Genomic DNA, 19,175 nt, shown 5'->3' with positions numbered 1-19,175 from the left:
GAGTACGGGTTAGAGGTGTTACACTGAGTACCGATACTCGTGGTGTAATTATTGATACCTTGTGAAAGGTACCAATATTTTTTGATGTTTTGAAATTTGACGAGAAATAGAATGCTAGTTTTGTATCGATTTTACAGGTGGTATTGATACCAGTTAAAGAAAATATCGATACCATAGAAGTGGTATCGATACCTACATAACATTTTTGGAAAAATTTGCTAAGTGGTCCCTATGCACGAGATATGTACATTTTATGTTTGTTTGTCTTGTGTTAGTATGATTAAACGCTAAACTAAGCTTGCTTGACTTGATTTTCGCATAAATGCTAGAATAATTAAAGTAAAACGAAACTACACGTATTTCAACTCTAATAATTACAATGAAATCAATGTGAGATGGTGTTGTGGCATCTTGATATTCGGCCTGGCGTCTAGGCCGGGTATGGGGTGTTACAAGATCTAACCCAACAAGTGTCACCAATGTCTACGCCACATCCCGATCAATTCACTCCACTTATTCTTATTCATTTCACTAACCCTGTGTTTTTTCACAAGCACCACACTATGCACCACTGCAGCGCCCTACTTTTACCCCTCTCGTAGGTACATATTTTGCAGTACTTCCATCCCCAGCATTCTATGCCCCCATTTCGACGTCGATGCCAACACAAACGTCGAGCCAAATGCCGGCTCCTGTACCGTCGCTAATGGCGACATTGATGCTGTCATCAATGTTCAAGTCAATGTCGATGTATCCAGGTTTTCTAACATCATACAATTATTCACTGATAATGTCAAAAACACTCATCACGTCATTGTTTTATCATAGTCTGTCTAATCAAATAAGAGATCAAACAAACTCTTCTTCTTCGAACTAGTCATTAATGGTAGGTTCATATGGGTATCCTTTTCCTTTTATGGTGGGGCACCAATGCAGCCACCTTTTTGTGGAGTGGAGGATACATAATGGGAGGCTAGGACGACACCATACTCAAGCACGGAGGAAGGCAATGGAGACAAAGATGAAGACAAAGCCAAGGGTGGAGATGAAGATGAAGACATTGGTGGAAATGAAGACCATGGTCACGATCAACTGGAGGAGCCGGCACAACTAGTTGTGCATAGAAATCCTATACGTACCCGTTAGACATTGCCCTGCGCCACAAATTTGGCTCGACGATGCCGGTGATGTATTTTTTATTTACTTATTACATGTAAATATAAATGACAACAATAAAGAAATAATATTTTTTTTGTATATTTCTATTGTAACTCATTTTAATCTTTGTTAAATTCTAATGAAATTATATGTAAATTTCCATATATAATATTTGATATGAAATATGTAACTTTGGATAGGCACATTTATCGAACTAGTAGCAATTCCCTAAGAAGTTGTAATTGGTACTTGAAGTAACGCTTAAAGTAGCAATTTTTACACTACGTAAATGTTAGCAGACAGTGACAAATACAACTAAAATGCAAGTTAAAAAGAAGAACAATTTTTGTATACACAAAAAAGGAAGCATTGTAATCAATTTTATATCGTAAAAAAATGAATGCTAGCAACGTTGAGGTCGCAATGTACCCTTCAATACAGAACATGTTGCCTTTGTATGCCTTGGGTTTCTATAGTACTCACAAAGCCTCTATTGATTGTCCCTCACTTGAACATCCATATTGGAGCATATCCGAGTGGAATTCAAACAACCTTTCGGGACGCGACGCAAGTTCATGTTCGATGTCAGCTTTCGGATAAGAATGAAGGTTAAATATATTAGCTAATTGGAAATAGAGAGAAAAATTACGTTGATTACACAAGAAAGCTCTCTGTTTTTCCCTATGATTATGGCATCAATCTTATGTATGATATATATAAAACATCATTTGTGGGTATCCAAAAAGCTTGAACTTGTGAACTCGTGATGACCATCAACTGGTCCCTGGTTATATTCGAACTCATGACCGCATCACAGCCGCCAACTGGGACCTCCACTTAAACTTTGACCCGTGATCGTATCAAGCATTGTCACCCCGAAACATGACTTTCATAGGATGGGTTTTTGAGGTAATGGTCCTATCCTGGCATAACATATGCAATATATGTGTTCTGAGACGCGTTATTGCATCATCGGTCCTTCAATTCTACCTATAAACTTTTGCGGTTTCACGCCTAAAACCTTAACCTTAATTCCTAAAAAAAACTTTAACCCTAACAAAATTTAAAAAACCCTAACTCTAACCCTATCAAATTTTTTTAAAAAAAAAGACCGAAGAAAGTTGGACATGCTTTCACACACTCTCTCTAAAAACGACTAATTTTCTTAATTTAAAAAAAAACAGCCTAAAGGCCAATTTAAAAAACAACATATATCTTTAATTTAGCCGCCATATTAGGTAATAAGCCTATAAAATTGAACAACACTATTAGTTTGAATTAATGGATAAGTGACTATATAAATGATAACATTAGTGACCATTTCATAACTATTCATAATTTGGTGACTAAAATAAAAATTTAGTAATAATTAAGTGATTATTAATATAATTTATCTTAAAAAATTATATATGTTGAAAGTAAATTAATCAAAATAAAATTTATATTTATCTATTATGTATTATGTATCTAAATAACTTGATACATGATATTATTAAACTTACTCGATACGAGTCGTTTTTATTTTTCCAGGGACATAAAAAGTAAAGGGGGTGCTATCAACTAAACTATATTTTAGTGCAACGATTTTGATTGCTATGAAATAAATAATTTCATTGGTTCATTTTCAGTATCAACCATTGAATGAGAACTTATATGTACTATGACACACACAGTGAGGCACAAAACTATTGCACCACTTGCCTATTTTAAAACCATAACTACATCTTATTTATACATTTCTACTACATCTTATTTATACATTTCTATAAACTATAAATCATTATCTAAATAAAAAAATGGTCCAATTAATAGGCAGAATTAATTTGGTTTTGGCTTATGCTTTCTCACTGTTCCCCACAAATCATCCATAGTCCAAACTACTCAATTATTGTCCCATAGTTTATATTATGTTCTTTCAAATCCTTTTTTTCTTCAAATATTTTATTGGTTTGAAAGATGACTAATTTTGTAAATTATAATCACCTTGAAATCTGCCAATCAATTTGATTCTTAAGCTACTCTAATCATTAGGGTAGTTTTGATTAAATTAATAGATGATTAACATAAACTGCATGGAGGTTAGCATGCTACACCCTGGTTGGAAGCAAAAATGTTGGATTCTAGTTGCTGGACCAAAACAAAACCTAATTTTCTTTTTCAATAATCTAATGAAAAAAGGGAAAAAAAGAAAAGAAGAGATGATTTGGACCTTTTCTATTAATTAGTAAATACAAAAAAAATAAAATAAAATTGATAAATAAGTCCTCCAAAAATCACTGTACAATCATCAGCAAATTTAAGGTGCAAACTATCACAGAATTAAGAAATTAATCATATCTTAAGTGGTTTTAATTAATTTCTTTCACCCTTTTTCTCTCTAGTTCAACATGCATCAAACAAGAAATAAGGATAAAGCAGTTTAATATATTAAATTTGGAAGCTTGATCTTCCTTTACATACAAAATCATCAGTCTGGCTTGTAATTCTATCAAACCTTTCAGATAAAAAAAAGCTTTGAAATTGTTTGAGTGAATGTAAAACCCCAACTTCAGCTGTAAATATTGCTTTCACTGGCCTATGATCCGAGAAATTTTCTTCCCCTCTGTCATATTCATGTTGCTTTAATCCTTTCCCATACCATATTATTCTGTCACACCTGCAAATCAAAAACATGAAACTCTTTAACCAAACCATAGGTGTGACCGAGTTATACATACATGAATTAACAGTGATAAGTAAATGATTACCATGCAGGGGCACGTTTCTTTTCGCCTTTTTTGCTTTGATGAAAGCATCCGTAATATACATCAGAATTGGGACGGTATTTATATGTAGGAGCGAATTGAATTGATCCTTCATTCCAGCCTTCGAATTGGCCATTCATCAGCTCCATCCGTAGCTTCATTTTAATAAACATAAGTTTAGAAAGAGAATTAAGGAATAAGAAGAATAAAGGCGAATTTCTTTTTGTTATTACCTGGTCATTTTCCAGCAGGGATTTCCAATCTCTTTCATCCACTAAGAGTCGAACATTTGATTCTGGTAGGGAAATTCTATAATTCAAATCTCCAAGGAAAATTACCCGACTGCAAGACAATTATGGAAATGGTTAATTCAGCTGATATCACCAAAATATTTCCATAATAGATTTATTTTAATCTTTCTGTTCATTATTAGTCTAAAAGGTAATTTTTTAACTTGATTAACAAGTCAACTTTATCATAAAATAAATGGATTGGATAACAAAAAGACGGTTTACCAGTAACGAAATTATATTAATTAGCCCACCAGATTAAAACTTGCATTTTAACAACTACACTAATTTAATTTATTGGAACCCTATATGCCGAAGGTCACAAATAAAAAAAAAAAACAATCTTTTATCTTTGGCGGCTTCAAATCCAAACAAGAAAGATTCAAAGTTTGAAACCGGTAACCAAATAATAATGTTTAGGGTTTATAATTTATTGGATGTTCATGTCTTGTTTTCATGATAGAGGATTAATCAATGAGTAATGAAGTAATTAATTTTACATACTCATGGTCTAGAATCTTTCTTGGTAAATCAAGTGAAGGGCCTCTAGGGAAACTTGTTCTGGAAAATATTTCAGAAACATTGGAGTTCCTAAGCTTCTCATCTCCTTGTCTACCCCCAGAAGCTAGATGACTGCACACAAAGCAGAAGCTTGTTTCATGTAGTCGAAATCTAACTGATACCGAACCCTGCAACCAAACGAAATAAAGAGGAAGAAGAAGAGATAATTAATAAGCTTCTTAATTAAAATTTCATTAATTATATATATATCAAAACTAGTTGTATCTTGACACTTGGTTATCACTAGGTACATAGAGATTAGAGTTCATTATTTGTTTGACAGTAAGCATACATATTGAGAATGATCACCTTATTTCCTAGGCAGCCCATGATTCCACAGCCTATACACGAGACACTAGGATACCGGATATAAGGACAAAGATAGCTTCGAACCCAAACTGTGATTAGAATCCCGACCATTTGCTTACTTATAATACACCGAAAGTCTTGCCCTGGGATGTTCTTGTTTTGCTCTTCATTGGAATGTTGGATTTTGTCTAGGCAGTGTGGTTTCTTCTTGTTGTTCAAGGCTCGTCTAATTAGGGAATTCCATTTCATGGCAACCATGCTATTTTCAGATCCTAACACGTTGGAGGCGCTAAGGGGTACAATTTCTTGAAAACTGGAAACAAGAAAACCAAGACGCGTACCACCACAATGATTTTTAATATCAATCATCATTGTTTGATTCTCTAGCAAAAACTAAGAAAGAAAAGAACTAACAATAATTATGGTGTACTTGATTACCCAAGAACGTAGATTTCGCAGGAGGTGTTGCCAGTATCTAACAAATCCTCTATATCCAAATCTTCAGGTGGTGCAACCCCTCCAACATTCCATGTACTAACGAAAATCCTTGGGAAGAAAATTACGAAAGAAAATTAGAGACATGCTTATTATTAAAATGAGGGAGAAGAGAACAATATAATGAGTTAAATACCTGTAGTTATGGGTATCCTTGTGGTGACTGAATATACTGTTGGGACTCAACGATGGACGATCTAAGCTTGGAATTTCTTTGTTGCATGGGAAATCAGCGACGAAATTGTTGCTTCCTAATCTCTTTCTGAGGATCTTGTTAGCCACTAATCTGGGCCACATAACCTGGATCAAGAGTTTTTATATATCAGTAGGGTAAGCTTCCTTCAAAAAGACAATATAAAATAATATAAGAAAAAATGCAATACTAACTTCTTGGTTGCCTGGCATGGTGAGGGAAATGGGAGGAGAGGTAAGGTTGCAGAGAGAGAGGATAAAGAGGATGGGAAGAAAGGGTTGAAAAGAGAAAGCCAAAACGGATAAAAATGAGAGATCATGCTGAGGACTTGAGAGAGAGACCTCTGCAAGTTGCGAGGGAAGAGAGGCCTTAAATTTCTTCAAAACAGTGTGACGTTAACCATGATGCGCCATTGTTGTCTAAATTATCATTTAATAAAGCCAGAGAAATTTAGAGTGAGAAAAGAGCAAGAAAACATGGGTCTTTTTTTTGCAGGCTTCAACTTTTTTTTGTTTTTGTTGAGATGATTGGAGGATCTGAATTATCTTAAAATATATATTTATTTAAAGGGCAGCAAGTGGGAAAGGAGGGAGGATGGTCCATTACTTAAAATATTATATACTTATTTCCATCTCTCATAAAATTTTAATTAAGTTGTTGAATGAAGTATATGTTAGAAATTTAATTTAAATTACCACATTAAATCAAGAGAAAATAAAGTTATTCTAATAAATATAAAATTAAAGGTATTTAATCTTTTATTTAAAATAATATTTATTTTGTCAATTGAATTTTAGTTCATTGACCTCGGACTTATGTGTTTGATCATGTTTAAGTGTATTTTATCTTTTTATTTAAAGATTCGGTATTGTATAAAAAAATATTCAATTAATATTTTTAGTCACATGTTTCGACTAATTTAAATCTACTAACGATTTAAGCTAACATGTTTTATTTTAATTTTTTTACTTATTGCGTATATGTTGTCATTATTAATTTCAAACCATAAATTTTATTGTTTATTAGACTTTTTCTTAAACACACACCTATATTCTAAATATGTTTTTTATACACGACGTATAAAAGAATTACTATTAATTTTTTAAAAATCTACCTACATAGGGAAACTACAATGTGTGAATTTAAATCTAAATTTATTTTGATTTAAATTTTATTACTTCTGAACCTTGTCCAAATATATTATGATTATCAATCCTATTATACATTATAATGATTGACAAAATTGTAATTATTCAAATATTATATTGCGATTGTGATTATATTATACTAAATTTACGTGTAACCTAAAAAAACTCAAATATGGTATATTTCTACAATTTATCATATATAAAATATGTTTTTAAATTCCTATCATTTTAGTTACAGCATCTCAAATAGGGTGAAATATTTAAAAATGTCAAAATTTTTTAAAAAAATTATCGAATTAGGTTGGTTCTTGGAAAAATTATGAGACTAGATCGAAATTTCCACAGCTGTTATCCTTCCCACGACTCCCTCCCACCCTAACGACTATTTAAATAGGTGTTGAACCCCCTCTCAACTAACGGCTATTTTTTCTATATAAATTTCTAATTATTTTTATTTTTTTTTCAATTCAATCTCAACTCTCTCTCAAATTTCTCTCAATTTTATTTTAACTTCTCACTCAATTTTTATTCTTCCCTCAACTCTCTCTCTCTCTCTCTCTTTTATTAAAATTGTATTAAGGTTTTTTAATTATTTTTTCTATTACAATTTATTTTTTATTTTTCAAAATTAGTAATGAAAAAAAATCTTTAATTCATTTGGATGACAAGCACATTTCAGTCGATCAATTGCAAATGGTAAGAATTTGTTTTTATTATGTTTAATCTAGTTTAATTTAAATATTTTCTTGTTATACTAAAATTTAATATTTTGTATGTTTTTTTATATATAGTTGGAAGATCAAATTTTGAAGATATATATTCATAATCTACCCACTTCTCCATCATCCTTAATTGAACCATACTTGAGAGATGCAATATTTTTGCACGTGGCCAGTATGGGTAGGGGGTGTAGATTGGACCGCACACTTGTAAGCGCATTGGTGGAAAGATGGAGACTCGAGACGCATACATTCCATCTTCCATGCAGCGAGTGCACTATCATACTCAAGGACATGCAATTACAGCTCGAGTTACTAGTGGATGAGGCAATAATGACTGGGTCAGTTGTTGCAGTAGATTGGAGAGATGTATGCGAGCAATTTTTGGGGAAGGTTCCAGACACAATTTACGGAGCCCAGATAGATATGAAATGGTTGAAAAGAAATTTTGGTGGGTTCGATGCGGAATCAAGTGTAGTCCAAAGAGAACAACATGCTTGGGCGTACATTCTTATGATCACCAAGGGTCTCCTAATACTCGATAAATCACGAATCTTGTCTATTTAAGCTGGACTTTAGAGAAGCTGGTAAACTTAGTTGGGGATCAGCCGTGTTGGCAACGTTGCACCGAGAGATGTGTCGGGCGACGGAACCATATAAATTAAAATCAATAGTTGTATGCTACTACAACAATCATGGGCGTGGTACTGATTGTCATTTTTATGTCATCAAGCAGACTACCCTTATACATTCCCACTCATAACAAGGTAAAATTCATTAGATAATATATTTACCATAATAAAATTATTTAAATTTTAAATTATTGTGTTAGCATATTATTTCAATAGGTGGAACCATGGGTCGAGTTACATGTGACTATTGCAAGATCTTCAAGATATACTGCTTCTTTTAGATCAACGATCGGAAGCGGGGGTATGTATTTTTTAGATTTGAATTATTTAATATTAACGTAGTTGATTTAAAAATTAATAGTATATATAATTAAAATTTTTATTATTTTAATATAGTTTGAATGGATGACATACTCTGATTTGAGAATTCAAGAATGCATCTCGTTGGAATTCTTGGTGAACCTCAACATTTAGCACGTGAATGTGTCATTGGTAGTGTACGGTACAGTAGAGACGCACGAATCATATAAAATTATAGAACAGTTCAGATTTAGGCAAATGATTTCGTTGACACCCCAAGACATTGAAGATTTGCACCATATCAACTTATAGGGGACAACGGATGAAAATTGGCCTATATTCCACGTGAAATATATCAACCTTTGGAACAATAGGTACGACCTTTTACCTACTCGTAAAGCTATTATCGCTTTAGAGTTAGCCTGCGATCTGGAGTACATGTCATGGTTTAGACACCATAGCAAGCCATATCTATTAGCAAAAGAGGATAGGGGTAGGCAACGTTATACGAGGAAGCCATAACGGCCACCTAGGCATCCAAAGTTTAGAGCAATTATCGAGGTGGGTCAGTATGGCTCAACTCATTCTGGTGCTTTTAGTAACCCCATCATTTTTACACAAGTAACACATTTTGCACCACATTTTTCTATTTCTACATCGATGCCAGGTTTTACTTTTAGACCACCACCTTCGTCCACAAAGCTCGTGTGGTCCAAACATACATTGCTACATGTTGCAATTGTATGAGCGTGTAGAAAATGAAGTGTGCCAGATCTCCCACAACTGCAGGTCTGTTGTCTCAAGTGTACACGATACACTCCCCCGACAATACCTTGGTTGGGTCTATCGAACTCTGTAACTTAAAATAATAGGTCTTCGCGCGAGTGACACACTAGATACATAAAGTTCAGTCGTGTTGTAGCCTTCCTAATTTATTTCATAACGTCATCATTTCAAACGTTGCTACCTTTTATCTGTCCAACATATTTTTTTTGCTCACTTTGGAAAAAGTTCAGCCAAACAAAAATATGTTTCTTCGAAAACCATGGTTATCGGCAAATGACGTGTTCTATTCAATATGAAATTGATGCATTCTGCCAGGTTTGTTGTCATGTGCTCATATCATAGACTCCTGTCATACAATTGTATCCATTTATCGAAGGGTATGTTAGAGAGGTACCTCAATCCAGCACTGTTAATGGCTCGTAAGTTTTCCAGCATTTCATGGAAACGATGTTTGATAAGCTCGTACCCTGTCTAGAAAAGTGAATAATTTATCCATAATGCCCAACATCTGATGACTGGTTAAATATCAAACATTTAAATAGTGGTGAATACATACCCATGTAATCACTTGTGCGCGTTGAGCTTCAGATTTGTGTTGTCTATGGTAGTTCACCACAACATGTCTTAAATAATACCTATAGTGTGTGCGATCTCAAAGGCTTCCTTGTCGTTCAATTGCAGCCAATATTCTAGGTCCATTGTTGAAGATGACGCATATATCGGGTTGAAGGCAAGCATGCCTCTTCAACCTAGACAGGAAGAAATCCCAATCGTCTTCTCCCGACATTATTCCAAAGGTAATTTGTAGGATTTTTCGATTGCCCTCATGTGCCACAGCCAATAACAACCAATGTGTATATCTCCCGTACATAAATGTACTGTTGATCTGTATCAGTTGCTTAGAGTACTGGAATGCCTGTTGACATTGCTTGAATGTCCAGAAGAAACAATAGAACACTTGGCATCCGTAGAGCAATCGATTGTTTTAATATGCAATCATCATTTCTAAATCAATTACGCAAACTGGAACATAATTATCCAGTACTTGACACCACTACCACAAATCATTGTACGATATGTCCCACCCATTATGCATATTCTCCAATACATTCTTGTTTACAATCCACGCCTTGCAGTATGATGGCGTGTAATCGAATTGGCTACAAATATTTACAATGAAAACCGGTACCGCGATCTTAAGACTCTCTTTCACCATAAGTAGTATTATGTTCTCGATCATCTCCAAATCTAATTTTAGATGGTCCCATGAAATACCTGCAACAACACGAGTACGTTAAAATTGGGAATTCAACACCCCAGATTTAAGACAGTCTTGAAGAAGTACTCGCGGCAACACATATGTGTAGAGCGGCATATTTCTTTATGATCCAAAACCTCATTTTCTTCTTAACATAAGCCATGATTTTCCATACACATCTGCTATATCGCATTGTGCATTCGACCTCGAACTTGTCAGATCAGAATTTAACAACATGGAAGTTTACCATGTTCTTTATGTTACATTATTTTATTGTAGTGACAAAACCATCTTTGAAGGAAAATTCCTTCCCACGTTTAAATCTCCCAAATCTAACAAATAACTTGCATGGCTCGGTCTTCTATGTGGGAATTCTACAAACTCCAACCCATATTCTACTGATAGGTCCACATTATGCATGTAGATCGGAGATGAGTATGCCCTGAACAGCGAATCTTTTTCGGCATCTTCACTCGGACCTTTACCATTTGAACCTTCATCTTCTGGTTTAGTTGGAACCGACTTTGGTTTAGAAAATAATACAATTTTCAAACCATCGGCCTTGGGCTCCAAGATTAGATTGGCATCAGATTTAGTGCCCTCTTTATTCTCAACCCCACCAATATCTCTAGGGTTGGATGTCCCCTTGCTAGTGGACGTCACAGGGAATACATCATCTCTTCTTGTATAGTTGTTGAAAGAACCAAAATCACATGTTGATTGCCAACCACTGAAACTTGGTGTCATTCCTCTGTAAGTGCCCAGCGTTGAACATCGGCTGATTGAAGTTCAAATCAAAACCACTAAGTATCATGTTAACGTCTAGTATTCCGTATTACTGCCAAACCCTAACTACTAGATGTTCTTCCTATCTTGATTGAAATTTAGGGCTGAAATCGATGAGTGTCTTCTCATTGATGATTCTGGAATATTATAATGGAAACTTTCTAACAAAGTAGTAAACCCACCGCACAACTGTGTTGTTGGACTCTTGACTTGTTTTTTCGTTCCGAACTCTCGAACTGAAACATATGTCGACCTCTGAGTGCCTTCATTAGTGTTTTCATACTTCGCATATAACTCGAGTATTGATGATCTGTAACAACCTGATTTAGACCCTAATCAGAACGGTGGTTTTGGGACTACGAATCCGAGTCAAAAAATATTTTAAAATTATTTTTTATGTTTATTTTTTTGTGAATTTGTGCCTGTGAAATTTTCGTAATTTAATTTTGTTGTTTGAGTGTCCGATTAAATAAAAGGGCTTAATCGCGTAAAATAAAAATTTGACGGTTAATTGTAAAAGGGCTAAAATGAATATGTATTTGTAAATGGAGGTATTTAAAATGTAATTTTACCTTAGTTAAATATCATGGACGGTTGTGACCATGCATTTAAAATGGTTTTATATTTTTTACATAGGGTTAAATATGTAAATTATGTAATAATATCTATATAATAAAACATATAATAATTAAAGCCATATTCTTCATTTTATTTCTTATGATCGAAACTTAAAGAAAATATAGATTTATAAAGCTTTGAACATTCGGCTACTTCTCAAGCTAAATCAAGGTATGTTTTTACTTTAGTTTTTGATAATTTTTACGTTTTTGAGATCGTTGCTTCGAGTACTATCCAACCCATGCTTAAATTTTTTATTTTGATGCATATTTTGAGTTATGCCATTGATGAATATTTGTGTTTTGTGATGTTTGATGATGAAATATCAAAAATATGTTTTAGATTAACATGTTTTGTATTGGAGTTTTTGAAGATTTTGAATAATTATCACTAAATTGCAAAAATAATAAATTGAAGGACTAAAATGAAAAATAAACGAAATGTGAGGACTTGTTTTGGTATGGGGAGTATTTGGCCTAAGTATAGTATGAGCAAATTTTGCTTGTTTTGTGTTTTATGCAATTAGGACTAATTTGTAAAAAATATGAAATATCGGGGGTAAAATGGTAATTTTCCCATTTTGTGTTGTTGGATTAAATTGAATGAAATTGTGTTTGGATGAGATTAATTTGAAATTATATAGATCAAGAACAAAAGAAATCAGACTTGGATCGGGGAAAAGCAAAAAAGGTCGAATAGTCAATTTACATCGTTTGTCGATATTTGAGGTAAGTGTTTAAGCAATTAGACATCGTTAATTTTGAATGTAACATAGTTTAATATGCAGATTTGGTATTTATGGGTTTATGGTATAGTTAGCCGAATGTGATAAAGCATAGAGATAATGCATTTGAGTTTGACTCGATTGAGTTATAATATTTGGAAGACAGTATGAATTATGTGGAATATTTGAAATGTTCGATATATGAATTTTTTATGAGATAGCTTTATAATAATGATATTCAGGCTATGAGCCTAGCAAGCCTTGTGCTGGTGAATTTAATCGGGCTTTATGCCTAGCAGGCTTATTGCCGGTGAATAAAATTAGACTTTGAGTTTAGCAGGCCTTGTGCCGGTATGTGATTTAGGCTTATGCCTAGTAGGTTTTATGCCGGTGATTTATTTTCAAGCCTATGCCTATAAGACTTCATGTTAATGTGGTAATTGAGTAAGTAAACTGAGCTAAATGATCTTGTATATTCAGCCATATAGGAATGTACATATGTGATGTTATATTGGATCTTGTATATTTGGCCAGATGAGTGATGTTGGTATATGAAATTAAATTTTGTTTAGTGAGCTTGTGTAATGTGTGGAAGATATTTGAATATATAATGATATTTGGCTTTGAAAGTTGAATGAAAATTTGTAAATTGTTAACCTTATAAGTCTTCGACCAAGGTGATAGTTATGTTAAACATGTGTGGTTATGGATTGATTAAGTTGAAATTAATTTTGGCATTGATATAATAAATTAGTTTATTTTAAATTTTAAGGAGTTGAATATATTATTGAGTTGATATTTGCTTATGACTTACTAAGCTATAAATGCTTACTCTGTGTATATATATGTGTTTCTGTTTTATAGATTTTGGATTCAAGTTACAAGCTTGGGGATCGTCAGCAAAGTTCACCACACTATCCGCAGCTTTGGTATTTAAATTATTGAACTTAAATTATGGCATGTATAGGTTGAAATGTGTTTTATTATGAAATGTTGAATTATAGTTATGTATAACTAAAGCCATGCGAAAATAGCTAAGTTGATTTATGAATTTATGTTATTTCGGGTATAATATTTAAGTGTGCTATGTGTGAATGATGATGGAGTGAATTGAATATGATCTTAATGATTTGGTTATGTGATTAATTTAGGTGATAAAAATATAAGTGCTAAAGTTGATGAAGTTCGGTCAAGGTATATATATATATAAATGCCATAAATGATATGAAGTGAACTTGTGGTTTGATTTATGTGTGGTATTAATGGTTAATAGATGTAGTTATAATGTTATATACTATGAATGAATGGTATATGTGATTTGTAGTATATATTTTGGAAATGGTTTGATTATGGTTGATAAGTTGGTCATGGTGTATATAAATTTTCATAAGTATAATTAAATGATTCAGTTTTAATTGTATATAGATAAAGAATATAGATGAAATTGATTGATAAGTGTGGTATAGGTGTTAAATGTGTGTGGGCATTGATGATATATATATAATAGTTCGAATATGGTAAAGGTTATTTAAGACATTATATCTTGTAAAGGTTTTGTAATTTGGCTTAACAGTCGAGTAAGTTGTTGATTATAAATATGAACATGTGTATGTATGTGTAATTAAATGATGTTTGTCATTATGATTTGGTTTGTAATGGAAGTGTATATGTGTATATGATGCTTATGTGGTTGGTAAAATAGGTATAAATGATGAAGTTTGATATTAAATAAGTATTAGATATGTTTTGTTAGTAAATTGTATATTTAATAAGTATAAATATGTTTATATATATTTATGAATATGACTTGTGTTAGCAAATGAGAATGTTCAAAACTGTACTTATGTTCAGTAATGCCTCGTAACCCTAATCCAGCGATGGATACGAGTTAGGGGTGTTACATGATCCACTAGCAATATGCGTCAGCACCATCGTCTCTAACCCCTTTGCACCTTTAATATTGAAAGCGTCATATTTGACAAGGTTGACTGAAGCACAAAATCGATATTGCAATGACGATACTTTCACCTGGTTGGATCTGATGAACTTTCACCTAATTCTTCCATGCAGCTCTACCAATTGTATGTTCGGGTTAAAAGCCAACCGCACTGTATTCTCTGATAAAAAAACTCTAAACCCTTAAAATATAAAATACTAAAACCTACAAAACCCTAACCCTAATCTTAATCCTATTTTAACAAAAACCAAAACCCTTGCCCTAAAAAAACCCTAAACTCAGAAGGAAATGCTTTTAGTTGGAAGCATTTTCAATGGATGTGGCAGAAAGCGCATTCAGTTGGAAGCGTTTTCTTACAAAGTCGCTGAAAACACTTCTAGCTAGAAGCATTTTTGTGTTTTCGGCCTAATCCTATAATTCTTCTAAAAATCGATCTAATGCGATAATTTTCTTTTAAAAATAGATATTTTTGAGAAATTTACTCTATGAAATTACCTAATCCACAAAATACACAAAACAATAAATTAGCTTACGTGACAAAAGATAATTGGCTAGAGATTCTAAAACAAGGTTTTACCTTTCCAATGTTATTTGTTGTTTTCTTAGTTATTATTATTTTGGGTGGAATTATATAATGGAGATGACTGTAAGATGTGTGTAACACTTTGCCGTCACGTAAATTGGATTTAATATTATAATCTCTATCCACCCAAAGTTTATGATATCTATTTATAGAAATTATAATATACAAAGTTATTTGATTGTACAACAATAATTAGTTGTTTCAAACAAAATAATCCTTTTTTTAAACGTAAGGTAAAATGTAATCTTGAAATTTTGTATTTAACAAATATATATTTCTTTTAAATAAACAAAATGCAAAGCATGTTTTAAGTAAAAAAATTAAGGTCAACATGTGTTATTAGTATTTGTACTCCAATAAAAGTTAGAGATTTGATAAAAAGTATTGAAATTATTCATATATTTCAAAAGTTAAAATTGTTTTTTCTCTATATTTTCCGTTCTAAACTTATATTTTAATTATTGACATGGTATTTTTTTTATTAAAATTTATCAGCACACTCATATAGTTATATTAATTTTGTAAATAAATGAATAAATATATTAGAAATAAAATGAAGTCGTTCCAAAAACCGATGTGACTTCCTTTCCGCGTCCAATAAAAAAGGGAGAACAATTAAAAAGGATCTGATAGATACTTAGAGAGTAATACTACTAGGTAGTTAAGTAAAAATTTTCATGAGTAATTCCCAAAACCATATCACGTGTCAAATAAAATTTTTTTGAGGTGTTTGATTTATAATTGTTAAGGTATAACATGTTTTGTTTTTAATTAGAATAATAAAAACAAATGATAAATTAGACCAAATTTTAATATTATGTTCGTAATGCTATAATGAGATTACACATTATATTATAAGATAATTGTAATGTGAAATTATTGGATAATTAGAATGTTGAAATCTAAACACCGAAATCTCATTTGTAACATTAAGAGTCGTAATATTACATTAGACGAACCAACCGCCCCTATAACATAATAAAATTAATATTTATTTTACAAAATTGAGTTTCATATAGTAAATAGGCTTAACGTTGGGTTTAGATTAGATTTATCATTGTAATATATAATTGTTTAAATTTGATATAAGTCGAAATAAAAATAAATTAAATTTTAAATTTTAAATTTGCACCTAACTAATTTTAAGCTCATTAGGACTGTGAACTTTTAAATTCATAAATATTTTATTTTAAATATTTTTAGTAATTATGCATATTTATATATACATCTTTTTAGTGTTCTTTACCTTTGTTTTACTTTTCATATTCAAGGTATATAATTATTCTTTTCAACAATGTCATTTCTAAGGTTTAAATATGGTTCTCCACTTAAAAATATAATTAGGGTCATAGATAAGAGACTAGGTAGTGGCTTTGTCCCCCAACCAAAACGGTAAATATGTATTTTAGTCCCTTTAAAATTTATAAGATTCAAGTTAGGATAATGATAAATTGCAATTTGAGCCTCCAAAATCTATGCTTTATCTCTACCTCCCCTAATGCAAATTTTTAACTTTTCCCTGAGTACAATGCCTTTAACACTACACCCAATATTTGTTGGTAGTTAATTATACGTAAATTTCTTTTATTATTATCTAATTTTTCTTTTATTAAATTCCTAAATATAAATAACTTAACATATCTTTTAATATTCATATGATAGCATAGCATATTTAATTTTTATAAGATATAAATTATTTAATATATATATAAGGAAAGAAAAATATTATAAATTTGAAAATGAGTTAGGTTGAGGTTGGACTTTAAATATTAAAATTTAAGTTGTACATTTTAAATAAGCTTAATATTTTTTAGGGTAATCTATAAAAATAGTCACTTTTGTTTGCCTCAGGTTACATTTTAGTCACTTATGTTTAAAATGTTACATTTTAGTCACTTATGTTATTATTTTGTTACGAAGTGATCACTCTACTGTTAAGTTCTGTTATCTCTCTAATGGTAATCCTACGTGGCAATCCAACTAGATTTTAGGTGCCAACTTGGATTTCTAAATGGGATGAAAATAGATTTTTAATTAAAAATTAATCAATTAAAAATTTTAAACCTAAACCGTAACTAAAAAAACCTGTTCATCTCCTTTTTTTTATTTTTCTTCCGTCTCTTCTTTTTTCAATGGTTTTTTTTAATTTGACTGGAAAAACCATTATTAAGATCAAAATAGTTGAAATCAAATTGACTGCTTCATAAGGATGGATTCAATGGAGGGTTCAAATATGTCTTCTTTGCATTCCTCTATCTCTTTTATTCAATATTGAAAAACAAAATATTAGATTTTTTATTGTTTAATGAAAACCCTAAATTAAAATTCTTGATATTTTCTTTTACTTTCTAAAATTGTTTGTGCGTCGGTAGACATCTCATAATTGAAATTGATTCAGCTGATGGACAAAGCATCATAAGGGTGTAAAAGGGGTTAGTTAATTTTCTAGATTGAATATTGTGATTTTCTTTGTGAGCTCTGGCAAATTGTTTGTTATTTTCTCTCTGTTTGTTTACTGTTTTTGTTCTCCCTTTCCTATATAAATTCCAATTTTCAAAGTTTAGCAAGTTGTACAATAAGCTAAGTAGAATACAAACTGTTGAGAGTTTTCTGCTTACCGAATCATTTGCAGTGTTTGCTTATATCATAGTATCTTGTTAGAGGTAGCTTAGCAGCATTTGAATTATACTCCGTTGAAATTAGTGGAAAATATCAATTTACACCCTCTTATACTTGCTCAGTTTTATACCAACTAACCATAGCTTAACTACATTCATTGTGTCTTTGGTCTCACAATATAACATTTGCTTCAGTTTTATTACTTTAACCTTCTGGCCTATTAGTTCAAATCAAGGGCCTGATGAAAATCTAAGATTGGTGACCGTGCAAATAGAGGTGCAAGTCGACAAATATTAGCTGTTTGTATGCTCATGCTCATGAGTTTACATGAGCATCTATGAATGAAATTGTTTTCACTTTGTTGATTTTACAGATTATTCTTTCTTACTGTTGATTTTGTGCTGAATTACCTTGCAATCTTTTTTTTTTTTTGGTCTTGGGTAAGTTTTGGTTTAAAGCTAATTGGTTAGTAACTTTTGTTTTCTTTAAATTATATTTCTATGTTATTAGTTTTATCTGCTTAGTACTTGGATTATCTTATTTCATTTGACTTGAAGTTGGTGATATATGAAAATACTTGGGTTGCATGTTGTTTTGGTGTTTAACTTATCTTTTTCATTTATTTACCCGCATATTTTTGTTTAATTAGTTAAATTGCAATCCGTGGCATTGATGGTCATGTAACTGGAATCACTTTTTCTGCCGATTTTGTGAAGAAAAAGATCCTTCTAAAACTAAAAGACCGAAATGCTCCTCATGTAAGATGTTTGCCTTTTGTTTGTCTCCTTTCCACTCACTCATCCATTGTTAACTATATTCAAGTTTTATTCTACTTCATTGTTATGTGTTTTATATGTGCTAGTGCTGCTGGTTATTGAAATGCCCCCTTTTTCAAATTATTGAATGCAAATTATGATTTTTGTTTTAAATTTCCTAGGTCTCACAGGGTGAATCGGAACAGCAAGGTGAATCATATTTTGTAGCAAATTCACCTGGTTCAACTGCTGCGAGACAACGTCAACAACAGGAGGCTAATGTATATCACTTTTGTATATGATATTTTAGTTAACCCAAGGAGAAATGAAAAGTAGCATACCTAGTGGAAGCAGTGGACATAATATTCCATTAGAAAATAGTTAGTGTATCTGTAACAGATTGATTCAATCAGTGCATTACCTGAAGAAAATGTAAATTACAGGAATGCAAATGTATAACAACTTTTCTCTTTACTGCAAGAAAAAAAATTACAAAAAGGTAGTTGTACATACAAGAACGACATATGACAATTTAAGAGC

The 19,175-nt window shown here is 31.8% G+C and overlaps 1 protein-coding gene across 1 annotated transcript; it reads right to left on the bottom strand.

Annotated features, from left to right (window-relative positions):
* Positions 1 to 3,387: 3,387 nt before the first annotated feature.
* LOC107886309 (type IV inositol polyphosphate 5-phosphatase 9) lies at positions 3,388 to 6,256 on the bottom strand. The gene is made up of 8 exons (XM_016810209.2): positions 5,945 to 6,256; positions 5,694 to 5,857; positions 5,501 to 5,608; positions 5,063 to 5,375; positions 4,697 to 4,881; positions 4,136 to 4,244; positions 3,906 to 4,057; positions 3,388 to 3,814 (listed from the first exon to the last, which is right to left on the bottom strand). The coding sequence occupies exons 1-8, from the start codon at positions 5,960 to 5,962 to the stop codon at positions 3,586 to 3,588; spliced, it is 1,278 nt and encodes a 425-aa protein (XP_016665698.2). The 5' UTR covers positions 5,963 to 6,256; the 3' UTR covers positions 3,388 to 3,585.
* Positions 6,257 to 19,175: the final 12,919 nt, after the last annotated feature.

Source organism: Gossypium hirsutum, chromosome A03 (assembly GCF_007990345.1).
Source record: "Gossypium hirsutum isolate 1008001.06 chromosome A03, Gossypium_hirsutum_v2.1, whole genome shotgun sequence".
Classification (NCBI taxonomy): Eukaryota; Viridiplantae; Streptophyta; class Magnoliopsida; order Malvales; family Malvaceae; genus Gossypium; species Gossypium hirsutum.
This window is presented reverse-complemented; position numbering and strand designations above follow the sequence as displayed.

What these genes read in the sequence shown, in the direction of transcription:
- LOC107886309 (XM_016810209.2), bottom strand. An exon ending in AGAAAGATTCTAGACCATGA is followed by an intron (nt 4,245 to 4,696) that starts GTATGTAAAATT and finishes ATTGTCTTGCAG; the next exon opens with TCGGGTAATTTTCCTTGGAG. An exon ending in AAGAAACGTGCCCCTGCATG is followed by an intron (nt 3,815 to 3,905) that starts GTAATCATTTAC and finishes TTTGATTTGCAG; the next exon opens with GTGTGACAGAATAATATGGT.